The 12,061-nt window shown below is 73.7% G+C and overlaps 1 protein-coding gene and 1 long non-coding RNA gene across 3 annotated transcripts; both read right to left on the reverse strand.

Moving 5' to 3' along the window:
• Window positions 1–4,616: 4,616 nt before the first annotated feature.
• On the reverse strand, window positions 4,617–8,732 carry REC8 (REC8 meiotic recombination protein). Of its 2 annotated transcripts, XM_062598792.1 has the most exons (8): window positions 8,662–8,732; window positions 8,028–8,094; window positions 7,843–7,940; window positions 7,247–7,295; window positions 6,513–6,576; window positions 5,578–5,679; window positions 4,905–5,011; window positions 4,617–4,781 (listed from the first exon to the last, which is right to left on the reverse strand). In XM_062598792.1, the coding sequence occupies exons 1-8, from the start codon at window positions 8,707–8,709 to the stop codon at window positions 4,678–4,680; spliced, it is 639 nt and encodes a 212-aa protein (XP_062454776.1). In that variant the 5' UTR covers window positions 8,710–8,732; the 3' UTR covers window positions 4,617–4,677. The 2 variants fall into 2 exon arrangements, with proteins under 2 accessions (XP_062454776.1, XP_062454775.1); XM_062598791.1 differs by having other exon boundaries at window positions 4,617–5,011.
• Window positions 8,733–9,428: 696 nt separating this feature from the next.
• Window positions 9,429–11,442, reverse strand: LOC134153026 (uncharacterized). The gene is made up of 4 exons (XR_009961097.1): window positions 11,394–11,442; window positions 11,201–11,274; window positions 10,387–10,459; window positions 9,429–9,467 (listed from the first exon to the last, which is right to left on the reverse strand). It is a non-coding gene; the product is annotated as an uncharacterized LOC134153026 (long non-coding RNA).
• Window positions 11,443–12,061: the final 619 nt, after the last annotated feature.

The raw sequence follows: 12,061 nt of genomic DNA on the forward strand, positions 1-12,061 counted from the left end.
GGTGCGGGACAACGCGTGCGGCGCCCTGGCCCGGCTCGGGGCCCGGCTCGCCCCCCCCGAGGTGCGCGGGGGGGGGACTGGGGGCGACTGGGAGGGGCTGGGGCAACTGGGAAGCACTAAGAGGGGACTGGGGGGCACTGGGAGGGGACTGGGGACACTGGGAGGGGACTGGGGGCGACTGGGAGGCACTAAGAGGGGACTGGGGGGGGCACTGGGAGGGGACTGGGGCAACTGGGAGGCACTGGGGGCAACTGGGAGGGGACTGGGAGCGGCTGGGGGGCACTGAGGGGGAACTGGGGACACTGGGAGGGGACTGGGGGCGACTGGGAGGCACTAAGAGGGGACTGGGGGGGCACTGGGAGGGGACTGGGGGCGACTGGGAGGCAACTGGGTGGCACTAAGAGGGGACTGGGGGGGACTGGGGGGCGCTGGGAGCCACTGGGAGGCACTAAGAGGGGACTGGGGGGCACTGGGAGGGGACTGGGGGCAACTGGGAGGCACTGGGGGCAACTGGGAGGGGACTGGGAGCGGCTGGGGGGCACTGAGGGGGAACTGGGGACACTGGGAGGGGACTGGGGGCGACTGGGAGGCACTAAGAGGGGACTGGGGGGGCACTGGGAGGGGACTGGGGGGCACTGGGAGGCACTAAGAGGGGACTGGGGGGCACTGGGAGGGGACTGGGGGCAACTGGGAGGGGACTGGGGACACTGGGAGGGGACTGGGGGCGACTGGGAGGCACTAAGAGGGGACTGGGGGGGCACTGGGAGGGGACTGGGGCAACTGGGAGGCACTGGGGGCAACTGGGAGGGGACTGGGAGCGGCTGGGGGGCACTGAGAGGGGACTGGGGACACTGGGAGGGGACTGGGGGCGACTGGGAGGCACTAAGAGGGGACTGGGGGGCACTGGGAGGGGACTGGGAGTGACTGGGGGGCACTGGGGGCAACTGGGAGCCACCGGGAGGGGACTGCGGGGCACTGGGAGGAAACTGGGAGGGGACTGGGGGCAACTGGGGGCGACTGGGGGGCAACTGGGAGAGGATTAGGGGGCACTGGGAGGGGACTAGGGGGCTGGCAGGGGACTGGGGGCGACTGGGAGGCACTGGGAGGGGACTGGGGGGCACTGGGAGGGGACTGGGGGGCGACTGGGAGGCACTGGGGGGCACTAAGAGGGGACTGGGGGCAACTGGGAGGGGACTGGGGGCAACTGGGAGGCACTGGGGGGCAACTGGGAGGGGACTGGGGGTGACTGGGAGGCACTGGGGGGCAACTGAGAGCCACTGGGGGGCACTGGGAGGGGACTGGGGACACTGGGAGGGGACTGGGGGGGGGGGCACTGGCAGCCACTAGGGAGGACTGGGGGGGCTTGGAGAGGACTGGGGGGCACTGGGAGGGGAATGGGGGGGCACTGAGGGGGACTGGGAAAGCGCTGGGGGAGACTGGGAGGGACTGAGGGCAAACTGGGAGTAACTGGGAGGGAATGAGAAGGGACTGAGGGCGGACTGGAGGGGCCTGGGAGGGTTCTGGGAGTCACTGGGAGTGAATGAGAGGGGACTGGGGGGGGGGGCTGGGAGGCACTGGGGAGACTAGGAGGGGACTGGGGCGCACTGGGAGGGGGCTGGGGGCGACTAGGGGGGACTGGGAGGGCAGTGGGGGTTACTGGGGGGGCACTAGGAGGGCACTGGGGGTTACTGGGAGGTGCTGGGGGGCGCACTGGGAGGAGCTGGGAGGGCAATGGGAGGTGCTGGGGGCACTGGGAGGAGCTGGGAGGGCGCTGGGGGGGGCACTAGGAGGGCACTGGGGGTTACTGGGAGGTGCTGGGGGGCGGCACTGGGAGGAGCTGGGAGGGCAATGGGAGGTGCTGGGGGGCACTGGGAGGAGCTGGGAGGGCGCTGGGAGGGCACTGGGGGTTACTGGGAGGGCGCTGGGAGGGGGCACTGGGAGGCACTGGGAGGGCACTGGTTTCCCCCCCCCCCCAGGTGCTGCCGCTGCTGCTGCCGGCGCTGCCGCTCACGGAGGATTTTGAGGAGGATTCGGCCGTTTTTGGGTACCTGGTGGCCGTGCACCGCTCGCAGCCCGAGGAGGTGCGCGGGGGGGGGGATTGGGGGGTCCTGGGGGGGGATTTGGGGGTCCCGGGGGGGCCCCAAGGGGGTATTTGGTTGGGGGGGGGGTTGCATTTGCCCCTGCGCGGCTGTATGTACCCCCGGGGCAGGTGTATCTGCTCCGAGCGGGTGTATTCACCCCTGGGCGGGTGTATTTACCCCCCCGGGGCAGCTGTATCTGCTGCGAGCGGTTGTACACACACACACACACCCCGGGGCGGGTGTAGCGGCTCTGGGTGTATTCACGCACACACACCAGGCGGGTGTATTTACCCCCGGGGCAGGTGTATCCTCTCCAAGCAGTTGTACACACCCCTGGGCGGGTGTATCAGCTCTGACTGGGTGTATTCTCACACACACACACCCTGGGCGGGTGTATCTACCCCCCTCCCCCGGGTGTGCACAACCTACCCCGTTCCCGCAGCTGGCCGAGCACGCGGGCGCCCTGGTGCGGGTGTGCGGCAGCGTCGTGGGCACCTCCCGCCTGACGCCCGGTATGGGGCGGGGAGGGGGGGGTTGGGGTGTAATTGAGGGGGGGTGAGAGGCTATTTGGGGGTGACGGGGTGGTTTTGGGGGGTATTTGAGGGTGTAGCTGGGGTGACAAGGCGGTTTGGGGAGGTATTTGGGGGTGACAAGGTGGTTTTGGGGGGTACTTGAGGGTGTAGCTGGGGTGACAAGGCGGTTTGGGGAGTTATTTGGGGTGACAAGATGGTTTGGGGGGTATTTGAGGGTGTAGCTGGGGTGACAAGGCGGTTTGGGGAGGTATTTGGGGTGACAAGGTGGTTTTGGGGGGTACTTGAGGGTGTAGCTGGGGTGACAAGGCGGTTTGGGGAGGTATTTGGGGTGACAAGGTGGTTTGGGGGGTATTTGAGGGTGTAGCTGGGGTGACAAAGCGGTTTGGGGGTATTTGGGGTGACAAGGCGGTTTTGGGGGGTATTTGAAGGTGTAGCTGGGGTGACAAGGCAGTTGACAAGGCGGTTTGGGGGGTATTTGGGGTGACAAGGCGGTTTGGGGGGGTATTTGAGGGTGTAGCTGGGGTGACAAGGCGGTTTGGGGGTATTGGTGGTGCCGGGGCGGTTGGGGGGCCGCCGTGGGTCGCGGCGGCTGACGGCGGCGCCCCCCAGAGCTGGGCCCGGCGGTGTCGGCGCTGCTGCGGGACGCGGCCGCCTGGCGCCCCGAGGCGGCGGGGGAGGCGCTGGCCCGGCTGCCCCCCGAGGCGGCCGCCCGCGCCCGCGACGCCCTGCGCCCCCCGGCGGTGAGTGACCCCCCTGCCCGCCGGACAGCCGCACGCCCCACGCGCGTCTGCCTGTGTCCCCAAGTACAGCCCTGCGCCCCCAAAGCACAGCCAGACCCCCTAGATAACCCCGAAGTACAGCCGGACGCCCCCAGAGTACAGCCGCACGCCCCCCAGAGTACAGCCAGACACCCCACACGCCCCCAGAGTACAGTCCTGTGCCCCCAAAGCACAGCCAGACCCCCTAGATAACCCCGAAGTACAGCCGGATGCCCCCAAAGTACAGCCGCACGCCCCTCAGAGTACAGCCAGACACCCCACACACCCCCAGAGTACAGTCCCGTGCCCCCAAAGCACAGCCAGACACCCCCAAAGTACAGCCCCACGCCCCCGGAGTACAGCCGGACGCCCCCAAAGTACAGCCCCGTTACCCCCCCCCAGTACAGGCAGACACCCCACTCGCCCCCCAAGTACAGTCCTGTGCCCGTAAAGCATAACCGGACACCCCCACATAACCCCAAACTACAGCCGGACACCCCTAAACAACAGCCCCACAGTACAGCCGGATGCCTCCAGACACCCCCAGAGTACAACCGAACACCCTCAAAGTACAGGCAGACACCTCCATCCGCAGCCCCGTGCCCCCAACGACAGCCGCACACCCCCAGAGAACAACCAGACGCACCAAATACCCCCCCCCAAATACAGCCGGGTGCCCCCCACCAGATACCCCCGAAGTCCAGCCCCAGGCCCCCTAAGTACAGCTGGACACCCGCAAAGCAGGGTCAGAAACCCGCAAACGCAGCCCCCAAACACCCGCAAAGTACAACCGGACGCCCCCGAACACTCCCCCCCCCCCCCCAGGGTACCCCCAAAGCCCCACAAAGTACAGGCAGAGACCGTGAAACACCCGTGAAGTACAGCTTTGCACCCCCCATCCCCCCCTGCAAGTACAGCCGGATGCTCCCCCCAAGTACAACCGGACACCGCCCCACACACATCCCCTCTGCGGTTCGGGTCCTTCGCCCCCCCCCCCAGTGACGTCATGCTGATGTCATCTATGGGGGGGGGATCGGGCCCCACGGTGACGTCACGCTGTTGCCAGCAGGAACCGGTCCCGACGCCGGGAGGCCCCTGAGGCGCCGGGTGACGTCACCACGCCGGGGCAATAAAAGGGGTCGCCGTGGGGCTGCGCCTTGCCTGTCCGTGGGGCCGATCCCGGCGCGTCCGTGGGGCTGGGGCTGACGTGTCCGTGGGGCCGATCCTGGCGCGTCCGTGGGGCTGGGGCTGGCGCGTCCGTGGGTCCGATCCTGGTGTGTCCGTGGGGCTGAGCCCCCCCCCCCCTCAGCGCGCTGCCACCGGTGTCGGGAAGTGGGGCCCCAGCCCCACGGCGATGGGGCCGTAGGGCTGGGCCTGCTCCAGCCGCAGCACGCCGGCGCCGCAGAGCTCTGCGTGTGGGGCAGGGACACGCGTGTGGGGCAGGGACACGCGTGCGGGGCCGGAACGTGCGTGTGGGGCTTGGGGGGAGGGACGGGGACACGCGTGTGGGGCGGCCCCACGGTGCCGCTCACCCAGCAGCAGGCTGAAGAGGCGGCTGACGAGGCCCCGGGTGGCGCCGGGGGGCAGCAGCGACGCCAGGTCCGACCCGCCCGTGCGCGAGAGCTCCGCCAGCACCAGCCTGCGCGGAGGGGCCCAGGCGTCCGGGGGGGCCCAGGCGTCCGGGCAGGAGGGGCCCCGGCGTCCGGGAGGGGCCCAGGCGTCCGGGGAGAGGGGCCCAGGCGTCCAGGGGGGGCCCAGGCGTCCGGGCAGGAGGGGCCCAGGCGTCCGGGGAGAGGGGCCCAGGCATCCGGGGAGACGGGCCCAGGTGTCCGGGGGGGGCCCAGGCGTCTGGGCAGGAGGGGCCCAGGCGTCCGGGAGGGGCCCAGGCGTCCGGGGGGAGGGGCCCCGGCGTCCGGGAGGGGCCCAGGCGTCCGGGTGAAAGGCCCCGGCGTCCGGGAGGGGCCCAGGTGTCCGGGAGGGGCCTAGGCGTCCGGGGAGAGGGGCCCAGGCGTCCGGGAGGGGCCCAGGCGTCCGGGTGAAAGGCCCCGGTGTCCGGGAGGGGCCCAGGTGTCCGGGGAGAGGGACCCAGGCGTCCGGGGAGAGGGGCCCAGGTGTCCGGGAGGGGCCTAGGCGTCCGGGGAGAGGGGCCCAGGCGTCCGGGAGGGGCCCCGGCGTCCGGGGGGAGGGGCCCCGGCGTCCGGGCACCTCTGCAGCTGGGCGGTGCTGGGGGGGGGCCCGGGCGGCAGTTCGGGTTCGGGCCCCTCGGGCACCTCGGGCAGCGCCGGGGGGGCGGGAGGCGCCGGGGGGCTGCGGGGGGGGGGGGGGGGGGGGGGGTTAGCGCTGCCCCACACGTGTGGGTCGCCAGCCCCACACGCATCCCTGCCCCACACGCTTCTCCCCAGCGCCACACGTGTGGGTCCTCAGCCCCACCCGCCAGTCTCCTGCCCCACACATTTGTGCCCACCCCACACGCTCGCCCCCTGCCCCACACACGCGTCCCCAGCCCCACGTGTCGCCGCCCCACACGCGTCCCCAGCCCCACACGCGTGTCCCCCGCCCCCCACACGCTTCTCCCCAGCCCCACATGCATCCCTGCCCCACACGCGTGTCTCCCGCCCCACACGCGGGTCCCCAGCCCCACACGCATTGCTGACCCACACGCGTCTCCTGCCCCACACACGTGGGTCTCCCGCCCCACACGCAGGTCCCCAGCCCCACACGCATCCCTGCCCCACACGCGTATCCCCTGCCCCACACGCAGGTCTCCAGCCCCACACGCATTGCTGACCCACGTGTGTCTCCTGCCCCACACACGTGGGTCCCCCGCCCCACACACATGTGCCCCGCCCCACACGCGGGTCCCCAGCCCCACACGCATCCCTGACCCACACGCGTGTCTCCTGCCCCACACACGTGGGTCCCCTGCCCCACACGCTTGTGCCCCGCCCCACACGCGGGTCCCCAGCCCCACACGCATCCTTGCCCCACACACGTGTTTCCTGTCCCCCACGCTTGTGCCCAGCCCCCCATGCTTGTCCCCAGCCCCACACGCGTGTCCCCCGCCCCACACGCATCCCCGCCCCACACGCATCCCCGCCCCACACGCGGGCCCCCCGCCCCACACGCGGGCCCCCGCTCACCGCCGCTCCTCGGGGGGCGGCAGTCGGGGCCGCAGCTCCTCCTCCGTCACCTCCAGGGAGATCTCTGGGGAGAGGCCGCGGCTGCCCCACGGCGACCCCCAGCCGCCCCACGGCGACCCCCAACCACTCCACGGCGACCCCCAGCCGCCCCACGGCGACCCACAACCGCCCCAGAGCAACCCCTAACCGCCCTACGGCGACCCCCAGCCGCCGCACGGCGACCCCCAGCCACCCCATGGTGACCCACAACCGCCCCACGGCAACTGCGACTGCCCCACGGCGACCCCCAACCACCCCAGAGCGACCCCTAACTGCCCTACAGCGACCCCCAGCCGCCCCACGGCGACCCCCAACTGCCCTCAACCACCCCACAGCAACCCACAACCACCCTAAGGCGGCTGCAACTGCCCCACAGTGACCCCCCCCAACATCCCCGTGACCCACAACCACCCCACAGTGACCCACAACTGCCCCATGGTGACTTGCAACTGCCCTGAGCTGCCCCACGGCACCCCCCAACTGCCTCACGGCAACTGCAGCTGCCCCATGGTGACCCACAACCGCCCCACAGTGCCCCCCAACTGCCCCACAGCGACTCACAATAACCCTCGACTGCCCCACAGCAACCCTCGACTGCCCCACGGCGACCAGCACCCACCTCCACCCCCCCCCCCGGTTCCCACGCCCACCCCACAGCCCCCTCCCTGCCCCACGGCGCCGCCGGGGTCACTCACCCGAGGACGGCAGCGCCGGGATGCTGGGCTCGAGCGCCTCGCGCGGCACCTGGGGGCGGCCGGACGCCTGGGCCCCTCGCCCGGACGCCTGGGCCCCTCCCAGGACGCCTGGGCCCCTCGCCCGGACGCCTGGGCCCCTCCCCGGACGCCTGGGCCCCTTCCCCGGACGCCTGGGCCCCTCTCGGGACGCCTGGGCCCTTCGCCCGGACGCCTGGGCCCCCTCCCCGGACGCCTGGGCCCCTCACCCGGGACACCTGGGCCCCTCGCCCGAACGCCTGGGCCCTTCGCCCGGACGCCTGGGCCCCCTCCCCGGACGCCTGGGCCCCTCCCGGGACAGCTGGGCCCCTCGCCCGGACGCCTGGGCCCCCTCCCCGGACGCCTGGGCCCCTACCCGGACACCTGGGCCCCTCGCCCGGACACCTGGGCCCCTCCCAGGACGCCTGGGCCCCCTCCCCGGACGCCTGGGCCCCCCCCCGGACGCCTAGGCCCCTTGCCCGGACGCCTGGGCCCCTTTCCCGGACGCCTGGGCCCCTCCCGGACATCTGGGCCCCTGCCCCGGACGCCTGGGCCCCTCTCCCGGACGCCTGGGCCCTCACCTCGACCTCGCTGGGGACCTCGGGGGGCGCCGGGGGGGCCGGGGGTCCCGGGCGGGCGCAGCGGCTCCACAGAGGCTCCAGGTCGGGGGGGAGCCAACCTGGGGTGGGGGGGGGAGCGGGGGGGCATCAGTGGGGCCGGACGCCTGGGCCCCTCCTCCCCGGACGCCTGGGCCCCTCACGCTCACCGCAGGTCGGGGCTCGCAGCAGCTCAGTGGGGCTCCGGCGCCTCTTGGCGGGGGGCTCCAGCAGCACCTGGGGGGGGCAGAGCCGGACGCCTGGGCCCCTCCCGGACGCCTGGGCCCCTTCCCCGGACGCCTGGGCCCCTCCCCAGATGCCTGGGCCCCTTCCCCGGACGCCGGGGCCCCTCCCATACTCCTGGGCCCCTCCCGGACACCTGGGCCCCTCCTGCCCGGACGCCTGGGCCCCTCCCGGACGCCTGGGCCCCTTCCCCGGACGCCTGGGCCCCTCCCCAGATGCCTGGGCCCCTTCCCCGGACGCCTGGGCCCCTTTCCCGGACGCCTGGGCCCCTTTCCCGGACGCCGGGGCCCCTCCCATACTCCTGGGCCCCTCCCGGACACCTGGGCCCCTCCTGCCCGGACGCCTGGGCCCCTCCCGGACGCCTGGGCCCCTTTCCCGGACGCCGGGGCCCCTTTCCCGGACGCCTGGGCCCCTCGCCTGGATGCCTGGGCCCCTCCCCGGACGCCTGGGCCCCTTCCCCGGACGCTGGGGCCCCTCCCATACTCCTGGGCCCCTCCCGGACACCTGGGCCCCTCCTCCCCGGACGCCTGGGCCCCTCCCGGACGCCGGGGCCCCGCTCACCAGGGGGCGGCAGTGGGCCTGGGGCTGCTGCACTTGCGCTCGCAGCATCTCGGGGGGCAGCTGGGGCCGGAGGTCGCGGGGGGGGGGGCGCCGGCGGGGGGGGGCCTGGGGCGGCCCCACACGTCCCTCCGGGCCCCACACGTTCTCCCCTGCCCCACACCTGCCCCCCAGCCCCTCCCCAAGCCCACACCTCCCCCCAGCCCCACACACCCCACACATTGCCCCCCCAGCCCCACACGCCTCACAAGTTCCCCCCCAGCCCCACGCGCCTCACAAGTTCCCCCCCAGCCCCACACCTCTCCCCCAGCCCCACGCGCCCCACAAGTTCCCCCCCAGCCCCACACGCCCCACAAGTTCCCCCCACCCCCACACGTCCCCCCCAGCCCCACGCGCCCCACAAGTTTCCCCCAGCCCCACACGTCCCCCCCAGCCCCACAAGTTCCCCCCCAGCCCCACGTGCCCCACAAGTCCCCCCCAACCCCACACGTCCCCCCCAGCCCCACGTGCCCAAGTTCCCCCTCAGCCCCACACGTCCCCCCGAGTCCCACGTGCCCCACAAGTTCCCCCTCAGCCCCACACGCCCCACAAGTTCCCCCCCCCAGCCCCACACGTCCCCCCAGCCCCACACGTACCTCGGGGGTGGCGGGGGCAGGACTGGCTCCTCCGGGGGTCTCAGCACTGTGGGGCAGAGACGGGCTCAGCGGCTGCCCCCCAAGTGCCCCCCCAGTTCCCCCCCCAGCCCCCCAAGTGCCCCCCAAGTGCTCACCGGGGGCGGGGCGGCGCCACCTCCTCGGGAATCTCCTCCACTGTGGGGCCGGGCGGCGCCGTGGGGCGGGCGGCGCCGTGGGGCTGCTGCCCCCCAAGTGCCCCCCCCCCACGCGCACACACCGCCACAGTGCCCTCCCCCCGGTGCCCCCTGCCCCACAAGTGCCCCCCATCCCCCAGTTCCTCCCAGTCTCTCCCAGTCCCCACCAGTCCTCCCATTCTTCCCAGTCCCCCCCCTCCTCCCAGTCCCGTCCCCCCAGTCTCTCCAGTACCCCCCAGTCACCCCCATTCTCCCCAGTCCATTCACCCCAGTTCCCCCAGTCCAGTCCCCCATTCCCCTCAGTGCCCCCCAATCCTCTCCAGTCTCTCCAGTCTCTCTGTCTCTCCCAGTCCCCCCAGTGCAGTCCCCCCAGTCTCTCCAGTTCCCCAGTCCAGTCCCCTCAATCTCTCCAGTCCCCCCAGTCCAGTCTCCTCAGTGCCCCAGTCCAGTCCCCTCCAGTCCCCCCCGTCCCCCCGTTCCCCCCAGTCCACTCCCCCCCAGTCTCTCCCAGTCCCCCCCAGTCCCCACCCGGCGGCAGCAGCTCGGCCTCGGTCCCTCCCAGTCTCTCCCAGTCCCTCCCAGTCCCTCCAGTCCCCACCCGGCGGCAGCAGCTCGGCCTCGGTCCCTCCCAGTCCCTCCCAGTCCCTCCCAGTCCCCACCCGGCGGCAGCAGCTCGGCCTCGGTCCCTCCCAGTCCCTCCAGTCCCTCCCAGTCCCCACCCGGCGGCAGCAGCTCGGCCTTGGTCCCTCCCAGTCCCTCCCAGTCTCTCCCAGTCCCCCCCAGTCCCCACCCGGCGGCAGCAGCTCGGCCTTGGTCCCTCCCAGTCCCTCCCAGTCTCTCCCAGTCCCCCCAGTCCCCACCCGGCGGCAGCAGCTCGGCCTTGGTCCCTCCCAGTCCCTCCCAGTCCCTCCAGTCCCCACCCGGCGGCAGCAGCTCGGCCTCGGCCTCCGCCAGCAGCTCAAGCTCCCGCACGGTCACTTCGGGCAGCTCCGCCTGCGGGGGTGGGGCTGGGCCAGGGGGCGGGGCCAGGGCCACAGGGGGCGGGGCCACACGAGGGGAGGGGCCGGGCGAGGGGGCGGGGCCGGGGCCACAGGGGGCGGGGCCACACAAGGGGGTGGGGCCAGGGCCACAGGGGGGCGGGGCCACACGAGGGGCAGGGCCAGGGCCACAGGGGGCAGGGGGGCGGGGCCGGGGCCACACGAGGGGGCGGGGCCACACGAGGGGGCGGGGCCACGTAGAGGGCTGTGATAGGTGAGTGGCCACGTGTGGGGGGCGGGGCCACACGCAGGGTGGGGGCTGTGGGGCCACGTGAGGGGGCGGGGCCACGTGAGGGGGCGGGGCCTGTCCTGCTTTTGGGGGGGGGCCACATGGGGGCAGGGCACACGTGGGCGGGGGTGGCAGGGCCCTGCTATGGGGCAGGGTCTCGCCATGGGGCAGGGCTCACATTGGTGGGGGGGGTAGGGCTCGCTATGGGGCAGGGTCTCACCGTGGGGCAGGGCCCTCCCATGGGCAGGGACGTGCCGTGGGGCAGCGTGTCGCAATGGGGCAGGAGGCCTGCCGTGGGGCAGGGCCGTGCCGTGGGGCAGGACCCTGCCGTGGGGCAGGGTCTCGCTGTGGGGCAGGGCCCTCCCATGGGGCAGGGCCGTGCCGTGGGTCCGGCGGCGCCGTGGGCAGGCCCCTGCCGCGGGTCCGGCTCTCGCCGTGGGTCCGGCGGCGCCGTGGGGCAGGACCCACCTCGGGGGGGGGCAGCGCCGGCACCTCGGGCTCCCGCAGCGTTATGGCTTCCGGCGACACCGTCAGCGGCGGCGCTGGGGGGCAGAGCCGGGGGGGGGGGGGTCAGGGGGCGCCGTGGGGCAGGTCCCCCTGCTCCCCCCCCACCCCACACCCACCCACCCAGCCAGCCCCACACTTGGGGGGCAGCACTGACCTGGCGGCACCGCGGGGGGGAGCTCCTCCAGCAGGCGCCGCACCTGGGGGGTGGGGGGGGGGGGGGGGCACTTGGGGGTCCCATGGGGGCATCTGAGGGCCACTTGGGGGTCCCAAGAGGCACTTGGGGGTCCCGGGGGTGCCTGTGGCAGCTGGGGGGGGGGGGGGGCTGGGCAGCCCTGGGGGGGGGGTCCCTGGGGGGTCCCCGGGGGGTTGGGCAGCCCCGGGGGATTTGGGGGGTCCCAGGGGCGTTGGGGGGGTCCCTGGGGGGTCAGGGGGTACCTGGGGGGGTCCCAGGGGTTCCGGGGGGGGGTCCCGGGGGGGTTGGGGGGTCCCTGGGGGTTCTGGGGGGGGGTCCCGGGGGTACCTGCAGCAGCCGGGGGGGGGGGGGGGGGCTGGGCAGCCCCTGGGGGATTTGGGGGGTCCTGGGGGTCCCAGGGGGTTGGGGGGTCCCGGGGGGGGGTTTGGGGTCCCGGGGGGTCCCGGGGGGGTTTGGGGGTCCCTGGGGGTTCCGGGGGGGGTCCCGGGGGTACCTGCAGCAGCCGGGGGGGCATTTGGGGGTCCTGGGGGTCCCAGGGGGGTTGGGGGGTCCCAGGGGGGTCCCGGGGGGGGATTTGGGGGTCCCTGGGGGTCCCGGGGGGGGTCCCGGGGGGGTTGGGGGGTCCCTGG

This window comes from Rhea pennata, chromosome 37, assembly GCF_028389875.1.
Source record: "Rhea pennata isolate bPtePen1 chromosome 37, bPtePen1.pri, whole genome shotgun sequence".
NCBI lineage: Eukaryota > Metazoa > Chordata > Aves > Rheiformes > Rheidae > Rhea > Rhea pennata.